Source organism: Callithrix jacchus, chromosome X, assembly GCF_049354715.1.
Source record: "Callithrix jacchus isolate 240 chromosome X, calJac240_pri, whole genome shotgun sequence".
In the NCBI taxonomy this organism is placed as follows: domain Eukaryota; kingdom Metazoa; phylum Chordata; class Mammalia; order Primates; family Cebidae; genus Callithrix; species Callithrix jacchus.
In genome coordinates, this window is record NC_133524.1 from 48,581,620 (window position 1) to 48,597,842 (window position 16,223).

The following is a 16,223-nucleotide window of genomic DNA, read 5'->3' on the forward strand; positions in this document are numbered from 1 at the left end:
ACTGTATTAACTAGAGGCACAGGCTCTTATGGAGAGGTCTAAGGTTGGGTCATGCAGAAAGTGCTCAATGCATGCAGACTGAAGCCACTGGGGGAAAGGGTATTGGGGAAAAGGTTTAGGGATGGGGTATACAGCAGGCACCACTCAATACATGCTTGCTGAATAGATTGGAGGACAGAACTTTTAGGGAAGGCTGACGCTGCAGGCAGTTGATAAATGCTAGATGGATCCACCAAAGGAAAGGTCATTGAAGAAGTAGCTTGAGAATGGGGGATACAAGAGGCGCTCAATAAATGTTTTCTAGATCTATTGTAGGAGAAGGTATTTGAGGAGACAGTCTGAAGATGAGTCACACACAGAAGGCTCAAAAATGTTCATGGAACTCACTGGAGGAAAATGATTTGTTTGAGAAGGGGTTTGGGGATGGGCATATATCAGGCACTTAATAAATGCTTCCTAGATCCTTTGGAGAAAAAGGCCCTCAGAGAGAGGGCTTGAAGTTGGGGCATACAGAAGGCATCCAATCAAAGCTCACAGGATCCACGAAAGACAACGCTTTTGGAGAGAAGCTGGGGTGGGATACACAGCAGGCACTCAATGTTTACTAAATAGTTTAAAAGGGCTTTAAGGACGGGGCTGGGGTGTGATACATGGCATAGCATAGCATAGGCTGAACACGTGCTCACAAGACCCATTAGAGAAGGCCTTAGGGCAAGGGTTGAAGAGAACAGGACAGTATTAAGCTCTCGAAAAATGCTCACAAAACTTACTAAAATCAAAGGCCTTGGGAAAGGGCTCCTGGTTGAGGCATACAGCAGGTACTAGATAAGTGCTCACAAGATCCATTAGAGGACAAGGCCTATGGGCAAGGGTTGGGGAGGGTAGCCAGGACACCTTCGTTTTTTGAAGGCTCATAGGATATACTGAAGCCAAAGAGCCAAAGACTTTTGGGGGAGGGGGAGTAAGGAACAGGTACACAGCAGGTGCCCGATAACTGCTCCCTGGATCCATCAAGAAGGTTTGGGGGATGAAGAAGGGGGGGCAACAAGGGTGGGGTACAGAGGAAGCGTTCAGCTTAACAATTTAAAAGAAAAAGGTTTAGATGAGAGGGCCAGGTGCCAGGCACACAAGTGGCGTTCAATAATTGCTCCTTCGCAGAGGAACGATCTGGGGACCAGGCCCACGGGAGACCTCCGCGACAGTGGCTTACCAGTCGGTGTGCGGCTCATCGATGACCAGCAGCACCCTGGAGGCGGCGCCCCCGCGGCCTGCGCCCCCAGAGCCGCCGCCCACCTGCTCGCTGAAGGTGGCAGCCGCTGCTGCCGTGGTCTGCTTGACCGCGTTGGACAGCGACGAGAAGAAGCCACCGCCCCCCGAGGACCCGGGGCTAGGGGCAGCCGGGGAGGCCGCGGGGGCGACCCCGGAGGACCTCTCGGCAGCGGCGGTCCCGGAACCGGGCGTGGCTCCGGGGCTGTGGGCACCGGGCGGCGGCGGGGGCGGCTGCGGACGCTGCAGGTCTGTCATGTACCCATTCGGCAGATTGGCCATAAAGTTGCTGTCCGACAGGCGGCGCCGCAGGTAGTTCATGGCTGCGGCTTGGGACAGGGGGTCTTAGGGGTGGTCTGACCAGGAGCCGCGGGGACGGACTGCGCGGTGTCCAGGAGCACAGCTGTGCTCTCAGGCACGACACGACTCCTCCGCTGCCCACCGCAGACTGAGGCAGCGCTGAGTCGCCGGCGCCGCAGCGCGGATGGTCGCGCCCGTGCCCCCCTATCTCGCGCCTCGCGTGGTGCGGTCCGGCTGGGCCGGCGGCGGCACGGACGCGACCAAGGTGGCCGGGAAGGGGAGTTTGCGGGGGAATCGGCGAGTGACGTCAGCGCGCCTTCAGTGCTGAGGCGGTGGTGGCGAAGGCGCTGTCCGCGGTGCTGAAGCTGACAGTGCGCACGCGCCTCGCCGCATCCTGTTCTCCTCCCCCTCTCTGATAGGGGATGCGCAATTTGGGGAATGGGGGTTGGGTGTTTATACAGAGGGTCGGGGTAGTCAGGTAGGCACTCCTACCCAGCCTCATCCTGGTCCTAACACCCATTCGCACTCATACACAGGACTCGCCGCAGATACTGTTTGTAGTGTTGATATTCACTGCAGAAGGCACTGTTTTGGGGAGGGGACAGTAGAAGCACACTCAAGAGACACGAAAGTAGAGAAATAACCCCCTCACAGAGGGGGGTGAGGTTACACGCCGTGCCCGCGGGGAAATCAGTCTCCCACGTCCACACAGGCTCAGCTAGGCAGAGAGTGGGGGCGTCGTAGACAGCATCAGACAAGCGGAGGCGGACACTTGGGTGGTGTACACACCCTTGCTCAAGGTGGCAAGGGGGGCCTGGAGGCACACAATAAATGACACATATAAACACACACAAAAGTGAGGAAAAATACAGGGGCATGTACAGTAAGAGAACACACGCCAATCTAGGTATACATACAGACATACAAATCCAGTGTAACACACATAGACATGCTGCATACATGCATACATACACCCATACACACACACACACACGCACAGAGACAACACACTGATACACAGAGACCCAGGGAAACTCATATGAGCATGCACTCACAGACAAAACACATTCCCACCAATGATCATGGAGAAACCTAGATCTGCAACACAGACATTCTCTGCAGCCCTAGCCCTGGTGCATGTCCACCCCCACACCAGAACGCACTTGGTATATATGCCACCATCCCTTTGCTCTGGACACAGCCAAAACTCGTGATAACCACCTGATGTCATCAGTGACCATGCTGTCTCCCCTTGCACCCAAGAACTTTCCACAGAGGCAGGGCCATCCCATGCTGCACACACAGTAGGTACCAAATAATGTTTGCATATGAGCAAATGAGGTAGTCCAAGCAGAGGTGGGATGTGGAAACCTGTCAGATCTTTATGATTCTGACTACAATAAAAGCACTAATTCATAATCATTTGTTCACTGATTATACCCAACTCTTAACTAAGCTGTTTATATGCATCATTTCATCCAACCCTCACAACAATCCTATGTGGTGGATAATATAATTTCTATTTTACAAATGAGGGAATACAAGAACTCCAATTAATTTTCAAAGAGTCATCTTCAATTTATGATTTATACATTTTTGTCCTTTAAGAATGTGCCAGGAAAAGGAAACATCCAGTGCCAATGTGGCTGGAACAAGCTGAAGGGGGTTGTGGTAGCAGGGGCCAGATTGGATAGGACCTTGACCATAGTGAGCAGTGATGGTGGACCAAGAGAGGTGGCAGAAGATAGGCAAGAAGTAAGTAGATATGGAGTCTCTTTTGTCTGCAGAATTTTCAGGTGAATCATCCACTTATTCATTTGTTCATCCTTTGTTCATTAAATCATTGGCTGGTTTAAACAAGGCAGTAATAGTGTGGGGTCTGGAGACACAGTACCTGAGTTCAAGTCGGGCCTCCACCATACCCTTGGAAAAGTGACATAATCCTTCCGAGATTTTGTTTCCTTATCTGTAAAAAGAGTACATCTCAGCCGAGTGTGGTGGTTCACGCCTATAATCCCAGCACTTTGGGAGGCCGACGCAGGCGAATCACGAGGTCAGGAGATCAAGACCATTCTGGCTAACATGGTGAAACTCCATCTCTCCTAAAAATACAAAAAAAAAAAAGATGAATCGGGTGTGGTGGCACGCGACTGGAGTCCCTCCCAGCTACTCAGGAGGCTGAGTCAGGAGAATCACTTGAACCCAGGAGGCAGAGGTTGCAGTGAGCTGAGATCGCGCCAGTGCACTCCAGTCTGGGTGACAGAGTGAGACTCTGTCACACACACACACAAAAAGGGTACATCTCTAATCCACCTCTAAGGAGAGGGGTACTTCTGCCAGGAATGCTCTCTCCTTACCTCTCTCGAGGGCTGCCTTTGGCCACTGTCTCCAGGAACCCCTCACCCCCGGGTCTCAGATTCCATCCCCTCCTCCCCTAGGCTTCCACAGTACCCAAGTCTAACATTTCCCAAACTATCCTCTACTCTCTCCTCCAACCCAGCCAGCTTCAGTCCCACCTCCAGGCCTTTGATTTGGCCACTCTTTCCTCCTCCCTCCAGAATACCTTCTATGGCTTTCCAAATCCCAGTGTTCCCCAGATGGGGATCTCTCCACAAATCAGATATTTTCCAACGTCTTGAAGTATGTTGTCCCTGGTTTTTTGCCCAGTAACTGAAGCAAACAAACTGTGCAGGGTATGGCGCCCTCTTTGGGGACAGGAACAGCTGCAGGTCTACAGATCTTTCTGGATCCTTTAGGTCTGAATTCAGGTTCCCCAGGAATCTGTCTACAGGCTGTGCCTCTTCCTAGGGTCACCATTCCTAGGTTCCTAGTACTCGTGGCCCCAGCACCATTTTATTTTCCAAGGTGGCTCAATTTCCAGAAATTACTTTTTTGTAGATTGTTTTGTAGAGAAATGAGGATTCCCCCAGGAGTGCCTCAATTTCCTAAGGCAAAGGTAAGGCTCCCCTAAACTGTCTCCACCTTCTTCAGCAGGAATGGGTATACAAAAGGGGCCCCAAGAATGATTTTGCTGTACATTGGTGAGCAATGACTCTCAAACACACACCGCTGACATATGTTCACATTCAGTATTGTACTCATGTTTATAACTCACATATACATATCCATGGCACCTTAATATGTATGTGCACACATGTATGACTCCTGTATTGTTATGGCATACAGACAGTTGTAACCTCACACACATGCCACATACATTCAATAAATCCTTAATTCTTGCACAGCCCCAAAGGTCTGCATCTCTTTCTCTCTCTCTCTCTCTCACACACACATGAACTCCCACTTTCTTGTAAAGGTATATCTCTCTCATACCCCATAGTAGCAACCAGAACCTCTCACTTTGGCTCAGTCTTCCCAAGATGACCAAGTAAGTACTCATCAACTTCATCTTTACTTCAACTCATCGACTGGTCCATTTGAATAAGGGGAAAATGACCCAGAGAAGTCAAATAAGTGTACTGATACACTCTGGGTGTGCATGTAACAAACCTCCCACCCAAACCTTCCCACACAGAGGGGTCCCCTTCAACCACAGCACAAAGTCCTGAACTCCACTCTTGACCTTTAAGACCTCACCACAATCAATGATGCTTCAAAAATGTCCAGTCTACTACCTTTCCTAAATCGGTTTGCTGTGGATGAAATGAGTTCATGCTATGGAAAGCCTTAAGACACTATTGGGAGCACAGTAAGTACTTTCTAAGTAGTAGCTATTACCGTGATTCTTATGATTCTTATGGTGTGTCTCCTCACAAGGGGCCCGGCATTCAATAGGTAGTAAATGAATGAGCAAATGCTAAGAGCACTGGTGTCTGGCTTTGTTCCCTTTACTGCGGAGGCATGTAACGCTCTGATTCCTCTTCTCCTCTATACCTCCTCATGCCCAGCACTATTGTTAATATACAGTAAGCATTAACTGTTGAATAGATGTTCACATGAAAGGAATACTTCCTGAGTCCGTTCTCTCGCTTAGATGTCCTGTTTCTACCATCCCTCTTCCACCCTAGATACCCAGACTTAGCTTTAGTATACAGCAGGCGCTAATAGGTGTTGAATGAATGAACAAATACCAGAGAAAGTGTCTGGATTTGTCTTGGGGGGCTCTTCCAGGCAGATACTGACTCTAGCTTCTTTGCCCCTGCCTCAGCTCAGAGCGCAACAAGGGCACTTCCTCGGCCCGCCCCCCGCCTCGCGGAGCTATTTGTCGCTGGTAATTGTGGCATTGGAGCTGTCGGGAGTGGGTGGGTGCAGGTGCTCGGGCGGCAGGGTGCCAGCTTTGGCCACGCCTCTGCCGTTCTCATCCTCCACTGACGGGGACTCGGTGGGAACCTAGGGAGGTCCAGGAGGCAGGGAGACAACGAACAAGCACGCCGGCCAATCAAGAAGTGCCTGCCAGGGCGAGTAGCCAATCAGGAAACCCGTAACGCGGAGCTCTGCAGAGGAACGTGCCAGGCGACCCAGGGGGAATAAGGGGCTGCGAATAAGGGGCTGCGCAGGGCCCAGTCTTTGGGATTATGGCAGCGGTGGGGTGAGGCTGGGGTTGCACACTTGCTTTCACTCCTGCCAACCTGCGACCACAGTGGAAAATGCTGTTTTCCACAACAGGCTATTACGTCTTGGCCAGTGCTGTGCCCTTTGCCCTGTGAGATGCTATCACCCTACTTTTGGGGAAGGGGATAGGTTGTTTTTCCTCCTTTAAGGAATCGTAGACGAACTCGAAGAGGCTGGTTTATTGAGGTATGGAAGGTTGGGGGGTCAGAGTGGAGGCGAGAAATGTTATTTCTCTTCCTCAGGGTCTTTGCAAGCAGGCACGTGTAGACATGGCCGTTTCTCCTCCACCATCAGCTTCTTCCCCTGTAGCTCCTCACACTCTGGCAGCGGTCTCCCCCAGAAGGTCACGTTCTTCTCACCCTGACCTTCGACTTGGGAAACGGTGGGCCTGAGGCATTAGGGGAGGGGAGGAACGGAAAAGAGAAGCCCAGGGAAGGCAAGAATGCATTCAACCCTTATTGAGTGCCTGCTATGTGCCCAACACTACTTTTTTTTTTGAGACAGGGTCTCACTCTGTTGCCCAGGCTGGAGTGCAGTGGCACAATCATAGCTCACTGCAGCCTCGATCTCCTGGGCTCAAGTGATGCTCCTGTCTCAGCTTCCCAGAATGTTGCTGGGATTATAGGCATGAGCCACTGTACTTGGCCTCCCAACACTACTTTTTAGCTATGGGAGATTGGACAATTTATTTAGCTTCCCTGTGCCTCAGTTTCCCTCATCTTCAAAATGAGAATGGTATGAATAGTAATATTAATAACCACCTCATGGGGCTGAGTGAGAACAAATTAGTTAATTCAGGTAAAGTACTCAGAGCAGTGCCTGACATGCAGCAAGTGCTCAATAAATGCTGAGAATATTGGCACAAGCTACTTTCTCTTACCTCCATATACCCTTAATGTCTCTTTCCACTGCCTCCAGGAAAAAAACCCAATGCCTGTCCTGACATTCAAGGCCTTATTGTTGGGCCCAAATCCCTGCCCCAAGCCAATCTCTCTCTCTCCTCTCCTCTTTATCCAAGCTCAGTCCATGTCCAGAAAGGTCTTTGCCTGGGTTATTTCTCCCACTAGACAAGCCTTCCATTCACTCCCATCCCAGTTCTCTCAATTGCTTCTTCCTCCACTCAGTCTCTCACTCACTGAAGTCCTTTGTGCCTCCATTCAACACCTCTAATTCATCTACAGGCTCTACTCTAAATCCCCCAGCCAGGAGATCCCTTCCCAGATGGCAGCCCTTCCACGAGCTGGAGATGGTCCACTTAATCCAGTAGCTTGATGTATGTGTAAGGAAGAAAACAATGAGCATTTTAACCCTCTCTAACACCTGGGCCCCTCTGGCACCTGGAAACACAGTGGCTGATCACCTAGCTCCAGGACTCTGTTCAGTCTTGATGCCAGGAATGCCTTTCCTGACCCCTATCTGCCCTGGGAGCCCCAATCCACTTCCTGGACCTAGGTTGAGGTGGCAGCCCCTGTTGCATGCACCAGCTGCTCTTTGTATACCTCCTGTCAGGGCCCTTCTTAGCTGGGTCCCTTGGAGGAGCCACAGGATCTGGGCTGTGTGTGTCTGCAACTGTTGCTGAAAAGGCCTTGGAGTGCCTTGAGGCAGTGAGATGCCGACAAAGTGGATGGAGGTGTGAGTGACTGTGGGAGTCAGGCAGTGAATGGAAGCCTGAGTGATGGCAGCTCAAAGCATGGGTAACTGAAAGTCGGAGTGAATGACACACGAAGGACTAAGTGAATGGGAGAGTGGCTGAGTGACTGAATGAGTGACTGAGGGGCACAGAGGCTATGAATTCTCCCCCAAGAGCTTCTTTCTCATCTTTAGTTTCTCCCCACTTCCTGCAGCTGGGAGGTGGCACTCGGCAAGGCAAATACCTTAGATCCAGCAATGGAAGCCCTGGTTTCCTGGGGAAGCACTCACCCGCCTTTAATCTCATGACCCCCTCCCAGGCATATTTTGCCCTCTCACTCACGAGTACTTGGGGAGCAAGGCTGTGCAGAGGCGCTGGCGGGTGCGGGTGGGATTAAGTCCACAGGGGGGCATGCACAACCCCCAGGTACTCCACTCCGACCATGATCCTTTCACTGCAATGAAGGGTAGAGGTCACAGAGTCAGAAATGGAGGTCTCGGTGAGAAGGTGAGAGGGAGGCTGCAGGGACATAAGGTCCACAGTGGAAGAGTTGGAAACCCCTTGTCCTGCATGGGCCGCCCTACCCTCAGAGCACGGTCTGTGGGGCACTCACAGCGGCAGTACTGGATGTTGTAACAGTGACGGATTTCCTGCGGTTGCCCGGCACATCGTTGTCCATCAAACTTGCGGCCCTTGCAGGTCCTCCAGCGTGACTGCTGGCCCGGGATTTCTTCACAGTTGGACTTCAGGTTCCGGCGCATGCAGGTGCTCCACTCCCCCCATGAGTCCCACTCTCCATCCACTTCAAAGACAGGGCAACAGGGAATTGGACCAAAGCAGGGAATCAGCAAGGGGGTTCAGAGGAAGGAATGAGGGTGGCAGAAGGGAGTAGAGGGAATCAGATGTATGAATGGGGGATCAGGGGTGGACCCAAGACATCAGGGCCAGGAAAGGAGGGATCAGAGAGGGGAGCAAGGCCTAAGCAGCAGAGAAGGGCAGGGGGGCTTAGGCATGCAAATCGTGCATCCTGAGATGCTGACCAGGGCAGGGCACGGCTGTGTTGCAGATGTGGGTCCGGGTGGCATCACCAGCACAGAAGGGGCCTCCATGCTGGGGCACAGGTTGATTGCATGTCCGTCGTTCCATGGTCTGGCCCAGGCCACAGGTCACAGGGCAGGGGCTCACAGCGCCCCACGGCCCCCAGCCCCCAGCCACTGTTGGAGGAGGAAAGGGAATAAGAAAGGCCTCCTCAATCCTTCCTCTTAGCCCCTAGATCCTTGAAGCAGGCTGTCCCCAAATAAAGGGCTGCATGGGCTCATGGTCTACGAAATCTAGAAATGGCACAGCATCTATGCCCTCAATCGAGAGCCCTGCCAGCAACATCAGCGGCCTCATCCTGGCATACCTGGACAGGGTGGCAGGCCAGTGCACCTCTGCTGCTCGTAGGCCAGCCCCGGGCAGGGCTTCCCAGGAGGCTCCTTGGAGGGCTCAGGTGCAGAACACGTGCGGTTTCGCTTCTCCATAGGTTTGTTGGTTCCACCATGGCAGGAGCCTGAGCAGGGGCCCCAGGGGCCCCAGGAGGCCCAGGCCCCATGTGCTGTGGTGGGGTGGGAGGAGGGGGGATGCAGGTGTAGTCATGCGTGCTAAGGTCCTTTCACCCTGGCAGTTCCCTGCTGTAACCCCGCAGACCCATGCTGGGTGCACCCATCAGCCTCCTGTGGCTTCCCTCACTCACTGGGGCAGATCTGCCTGGTGTCACAGGCCTCTGACTGTAGTGCCTCTCCTGGGCAGTGGCCCCCACACTTGGGGGCAGGGTGATCACAGGCTCGCCTGCGGGTCCGGGTGCCTTTGGAGCAGGTGACAGAGCAAGGCCCCCAGGGCCCCCATTCAGACCAGCCGCCCATCTCTGTGGGAGATAAGAGAGGGTGATGGGATGGAGGTGGGGTATCATCCAGGGCTCTTTGCTTCCTCTAGTGTCCCACATCAGCTAATCCTGTCCTTATATCCTCTGCCACCGCACTGGGCCCACTATCCCTACTCCCCGGACCTGCAGCAGCAGCCTTCACATGGGTCCCTCCGCTTCCCCTCTCACCTTCACCGTGCATGTGTCTGTTCTCCTCCCAATCCGAGTCAGATCATGTTTCTCCCCTGCCCACAGTCCAAATTACTCAGACAAAAAGCTGATGTCCTCTCCGTGGACCCCAGGCAACGGGCCCTCCTCATCTCTCTGACCTCACCTCCTGCCACTCTCCTCCTTAGGTCCTCACAAACACTGAGGACAGGCCCGCTCTAAGGACCTCTGTACTGATCGTTCCCACCAGTGCTGTGTGACAGGGAGTGCTTGCTCATCTTCCTCACCAGGACAGCACTGCTGGTCCTCACAGGCCTGGAGCTGCCACTCCAGGGTCCCAAGTGCCACCTTCTCAGAGCACTGCCCGTTCCAGCCCACACAGCGCCGGTGCCGCAGCTGGGAGCCCTCAGAGCACGTCACTGAGCAGGGGGCCCATGTGGACCACAGGGACCATCGTGGGGACCTGTGGAGAAGAGCACACACATCCCATCCTGGCAGGAGCTGACAAGGATGGCATGTGGGACTCCAGACTGTGGGCAGGCTTGAGGAGTTGCTGGGGAAGTGCGTGTGGGATAGATCAATACATCTCTACCTCTTAGGGATACTGGGATACTAAATGGGAAGCAGTGGACATACCATAAGCGCTTAATAATGTCATTTACCTTCACAGTCAGGCATCTGGAGTTACCGTTGAAAGGCTGGCAAGGCTAACACCAGGCCCACAGTAAACAAAGGTAAGGACTAGGAACCAAGGGCTGCTCTCAGAAACCCACCAGGTCACCACACTACACGGTAGCAGGTAAATAGAAAGTGCTTAATAAAACTGAATCATCTTCCCTATGACATGAGAGGCCTCCTCAGAAATATTACAGATCTATTCCCAACCCACTGCGTAGCCCTGGGTATGCTGTTCATGCCAAATAGATGTGAACTGTTGACATGACTTGGGGCCCAGAGCTGCCCTCAAAAATCCCCAATTTCCCCATCCCCACAGTGTATCTGGGATATATAGTAAGCAAGTAGAAAACAGGTCTGGCATACAGTAAGGGCTCAATCCATGCAAGCTGGAAATCATGATCAGGAAACGCTACCCTCAGAAATCCTCAGGCTCATCCCCCAACCCCATCATGCAGCTGGTATACAGAAACTGCTCAATGAATGTGAAGTATCATCATAATGAGGGGCCTAGAGCTGCCCTCAGAATTCCTCAAACTCTGTCACCCCCACAGTGTGTCCATATACAGTAAGCACTCAATAAACACGAGCTGTCATCAAAATTAGGAGCCTGGAGTTACCTTTAGAAATATCCTAGCTTCACCCCACTTGCAATGCTTCCAGTGTGCAGAAGGCTCTCAATATGTGTGGACTATGTCAGCGGTTCTCAATCAGGGGTGATTTTGACCCCTAGGGGACATTTGGCAACATCCACTGACATGTTTGGTTGTCACAACTGGTGGAGGGAATTGCTACTGGCATCTAGTGGAAGGCTAGGGATATTACAAAACATCCCACAATATGCAGGTGCGCAATCCCCTCCCCGAGCCAAGAATTTCCAGCCCCAAATGTCAATAGTAACAAGATTGAGAAACCCTGAGCTAGGGTCACAAGTAGGGCCTCAGGGCCACCCTTGGAAGTCCCAGAGAAAGCAAGTGCCCAGTTTTGGGTGATCCCCACAGACAGTCCTTCTTCCTGCTCCCCCACCCCCACTCCAGGCTCCCCCTAACCTGCAAGGCTGACAGAGTCCACTGCTACGTTCCTGGTAGGCATAGGCAGTGTTGAGACAGCAGTCTTTCAGGCTGACACCACCCCCCAGGAGGCCCTTGCACTTGCCGGAGGATTCTTCATACTGGCTGAAGCAGAACACGGGGTCTGAGCCTGTAATAGGGCCAGGGGATAAGTAGGTGGGGCTCGGTCAGGGATGTAGTGGGCCTGGACATCCCTGGCACCAGCTGGGCCCTCACCCCCTCACCTGTGGCCTGCAGGGTGAGCAGGAGAAGCAGTGGCGGCAGCAGCAAGCGAGGGGCCTGTGCTCCCCCTGTGATCATGTTGAGTATGGCCCCCTGTACCCCTACCAGAGAGGAGGTCCCGCTTTATCTGGGTTGACCTGCTCCTGGTGTCAGCAGGGAAAGAGGAACCTGCAGGCAGGAGGAACTGGGAAGGCACCCTGTTTTGACCCCACCCTGTCCCCTCTGCCTCCTCCTCTACTCTCCCCTCCCCATTTCCTGTATTACTCTCAGCCCTGTTTTGTTTGTCACTGTATCCCCAGCACCTCACGCTCCACCCAGCAACCTCTCAGTGTTCAATCGAAGCTCCTAGGACAAACTGTCACCGAGGGGAAACGGAGCATAAGAGTTTGCAGCAACTTTCTAGCTGTGTGACCTTGGATGAGTCACTTAACAACCCTGAGCCTCAATTTCCCTATGTGAAAAATGTATCATCTACCATAATAACGGGGTCAACCTTGTGGTTGAACCAGGATGAAGTGAGTGTGCCATGCTCAGTGTGTCTCTGCTTGTGGGGTGGAGGGGGCATCGAGGCAGTTGCTCCATCTTCCACCCTGCCTTAACCTTGGCCCTCCTTTCCTGAAAGGTTCCCTGCGGTCAGCTTGTGGTGGGGGAGGTCAGCACAAGGGAAGTGAGAAAGGGAAGTGGCAGGAGCCTAGAGAGGGATTCAGTAGGGAATGAGGGCTGTCCATTGCTCCATGGGCCCATCTGGGGACAATACCAGGGCCTGGGGTGGTTAGGAGGGAACAAGCTGGGCCATGTTCCATCAAAGAACCCTTGGGCAGATAACACCCCACTCCTGGAGCCTGCTTCCCCTCTGTAAAATGTGCCCACAGACAGCATCTACAACATAGGTAGGGTGTGTTGCAGAGACTGGTAGTTAAGCTTCTGTTTGTTTTTTCGAGATGGAGTCTTGCTCTGTGGCCCGGAGTGGAGTGCAATGGTGCGATCTAGGCTCACTGCAACCTCAACCTCCTGGATTCAAGCGATTCTCCCGCCTCAGCTTCCTGAGTAGCTGGGATTACAGGCGTGCACCACCATGCCAGCTAATTTTTGTAGTTTTAGTGGAGACAGGGTTTCCCCATGTTGGGCAGGCTGATCTCGAACTCCTGACCTCAGGTTATCCACTTGCCTTGGCCTCCCAAAGTGCTAGGACTACAGTTACAAGCCGCTGTACCCAGCCAGGAGTTAGGCTTTTGGAAGGTCCTTAGAACAGTGCCTGGCATATACTAGGTGCTCTGTGCTTGATAAATTTATTCAACATTTATTGAGTACTTACTGGATGCCAGATGCGGTTCTCAGCATTAGAGCAGAGAATGGGACAGACAGAAATCCCGGCCTTCAAGGAGATGGACAATAAACATTGGCCCTCCTCACACAGGCCTTCCCCAGACCATTGTCTGGTATCCCTGTTTCTCTCTAGCCCAGTAGATTTCAAACCTTTTTTTTTTTTTAAAGACAGAGTCTTGCTGTCACCTGGGCTGGAGTGCAGTGCTGATCATAGCTCACTGAAGTTTCAAACTCCTGGGCTCAAGTGATCCTCCCAACTTACCCTTCCCATGTAGCTGGGACTACAGGCACACATCACCACACAACTTTTTATTTTCTGTAGAGATGGGGTCTCATTGTGTTGCCCAGGCTGGTCTCAAACTCCTGGCTTCAAGATTTTCTCCCACCTTGGCCGCCCAAAGTGCTGGGAATACGGGCACGAGCCATTGCACCGGCCCTTTTAAAATTTTTTTTTTAATAAACCCTAATGAAACTCCAGGGCCTGCTTTAAATTTTTTGCTTTTAATTAACAAAAAGAAGGCTAAGAAAGATAGGAAGGCAATGCCTAATTTATTCTGCTCTTAGGGAGGAAGGGGGAAGAGCGATACCATTCTGCAAATTCAAATGTAATAATCTGGTCAGCAGTTAAAACAGAAGTTCTTCAGGAGCACTTGTTTTATGGGCAGTAAGGTCTGTTAATAATCCGATCCATTACAGATGTACTCTGTTCTCAGATAACATAAGCCTATCCTTGAAAGTGTGCCTTGAACAAAGGAGTCTTGTTAAGATTCGAAGACTTCAGACAATCAGTGCTGTGTTATCCTGTGAAAACAAACTCTTCAAGAAACCTGAAATTGGCTGGGTGCAGTGGCTCATACCTGTGATCCCAGCACTTTGGGAGGCTGAGGCAGGTGGATCACCTGATGTCAGGATTTAGAGACCAGCCTGGCCAACATGGTGAAACCCCATCTCTACTAAAAATACAAAAATTAGGTGTGGTGGCACACATCTGTAATCCCAGTTACTTGGGAGGCTGAGGCAGGAGAACTGCATGAACCCAGGAGGCAGAGGCTGCAGTGAGCCGAGATCGCACCACTGCACTCCAGCCTGGGTGACAGAGTGGGACTCCATCTCAAAAAAAAAAACAAAAAAAAAAAAACCTGAAATTCTGGCTGGCTGCTTTATTTAACCACCTGTTGCCCTGGTAATATTATAATCAATATTTCCTTTGTTCTTAAACTGTATAAATACTCACAGGATTCCCTGTGGAAGAGGACTGTCAGCATTCTATCTTCTCCCACACGTTTAGGCAATAAAATGACTGCAGATTCCTTAAACAAAGAGTGAGAGTCTTGTCTTATTCAATTATTACGTCTCTACCTGCCACTATGTATTTGCCTGCTTCTTGTCATTCTCACTCCCTAAGTATCATTCCACAAGCGCAAGGATTTTTGTCTGGCTTGTTAACTGTGGGTCTGCAGGGCATTAGACAGGCACCAGCAAACAGCAGATGCTCAATAAACATGTGCTAAAAGAATCAATCAATGAAATAAACAAAACTTTAGAGCTTGATAAGTGCCATTAGGAACAGTCTGAGTTGGAGGTAAAAACGTGAGCATCCCATGTAGGAGTAGTAGTATTTCAAGTGTGAAGGCCTGGATATGATGACCTAGAGAGGATGCAGGAGAGAGAAGGGAATCCGAGGGCTTTGTCCTGGGGAACCCCAGCATTTCAAGTTTTAGAGAAGTAGGAGAAGCCAGCCCAGAGGACTGAGCGGAAGGGGCCTGTGGAGAAACAGGAAAAACAGAAGAGGGATTTTCTCCAGGGCCTTGCACATTCGACCTGTGGCTTCGCCTCAGCCTCCCAAGTTAGCTGGGACTACAGGCATGCACCACACCTGGCTAATTTTTTAAATTATTTGGAGAGATGAGGGTTTTGCCACATGGCCCAGGCTGGTCTCAAACTCAAATTCCTGGGCTCAAGCCATCCTCCCACCTCAGTGTCTCGAGTAGCTGGGACTACAGGCGTGCAGCACTATACCTGGGTAATTTGTGTTTTTTGTTTTGGTAATTTTGTTTTTTGTTAGTGTTGTCCAGGTTGTTCTCAAACTCAAACTCCTGGCCTCAAGTGATCCTCCCACGTCAGTCTCCTATGTAGCTGGGATTACAGGTGTACAACACGTTACGCTAATTTTTAAAATCTTTAGTAGAGGCGGGGTGTGGTGGCTCACGCCTGTAATGCCAGCACTTTGGGAGGCCGAGGCGGGCGGATCACAAGGTCAAGAGCTCGAGACCATCCTGGCCAACACGGTGAAACCCCGTCTCTACTAAAAATACAAAAAATAGCAGGGCATGGTGGCACGTGCCTGTGGTCCCAGCTACTCTGGAGGCTGAGGTGTAAGAATCACTTGAACCCAGGAGGCGGAGGTTGCAGTGAACCGAGATTATGCCACTGTACTCCAGCCTGACGACAGAGCAAGACTCCATCTCAAAGAAAAAAAATTTTTAGTAGAGATGGGGTGTCACTGTGTGGCCCAGGCTGGTCTCAAGCTCCTGGCCTCAAGTGAGCCTCCCACTTCGGCCTCCCAAAGTGCTGGGATTACAAGCATGAGCCACCACACCCAGCCTGAATTTACAGCCTTTATTATATTCTCTTAATCACACAGCCTCTCAGACATTCTATCACACAGCCTCTCATTCTGATAAAACATGATTGTATGTGTGAAACTGTTAGGAGACTGTAAGGCTGGAAACATGGATTCGCACATACAATCATGTTTTACAGTCTGCTCAGTCAATATCGCCAATATTTTCTCTCACCAGTCAGTTTCTTACATACGCGTGCACAGTCACACAATCTCATGAAACGTTTAGCCACTCATTTGGCCTGTTTCTTTCTCACATACACAAATAGTCACTGACTTAGTCACCACTAACTAGTCTCTTATGAAGTTTCTCGCACATGCACAAAAATCACCTCTCCTACCCCTTTCTCACTCAAGCCACTTTTTCACACACCCACGATCCCTGACTACAGCCTCTCCTACGAAGACATTCACACGCATACACTATCACACAGTATCTCAGACACCATCTTCACCTAGTCTCATATT

The 16,223-nt window shown here is 51.4% G+C and overlaps 2 protein-coding genes across 3 annotated transcripts in view; both read right to left on the reverse strand.

The window, feature by feature from the left end:
* SYN1 (synapsin I) overlaps positions 1 to 1,716 on the reverse strand; it is a 45,714-nt gene extending 43,998 nt beyond the window's left edge. For both annotated transcript variants that reach the window (XM_035289371.3, XM_003735723.6), the window contains exon 1: positions 1,211 to 1,716. In XM_035289371.3, the coding sequence (XP_035145262.1) occupies positions 1,211 to 1,587 (377 nt within the window). In that variant the 5' untranslated portion in view covers positions 1,588 to 1,716. The remainder of the gene's footprint in view (positions 1 to 1,210) is intronic.
* Positions 1,717 to 6,304: 4,588 nt separating this feature from the next.
* Positions 6,305 to 11,906, reverse strand: CFP (complement factor properdin). The gene is made up of 9 exons (XM_002762826.6): positions 11,809 to 11,906; positions 11,564 to 11,714; positions 10,127 to 10,302; positions 9,504 to 9,674; positions 9,174 to 9,365; positions 8,809 to 8,982; positions 8,382 to 8,570; positions 8,111 to 8,222; positions 6,305 to 6,526 (listed from the first exon to the last, which is right to left on the reverse strand). Exons 1-9 carry the CDS (start codon positions 11,882 to 11,884, stop codon positions 6,364 to 6,366), a joined length of 1,404 nt encoding a protein of 467 aa, XP_002762872.1. The 5' UTR covers positions 11,885 to 11,906; the 3' UTR covers positions 6,305 to 6,363.
* Positions 11,907 to 16,223: the final 4,317 nt, after the last annotated feature.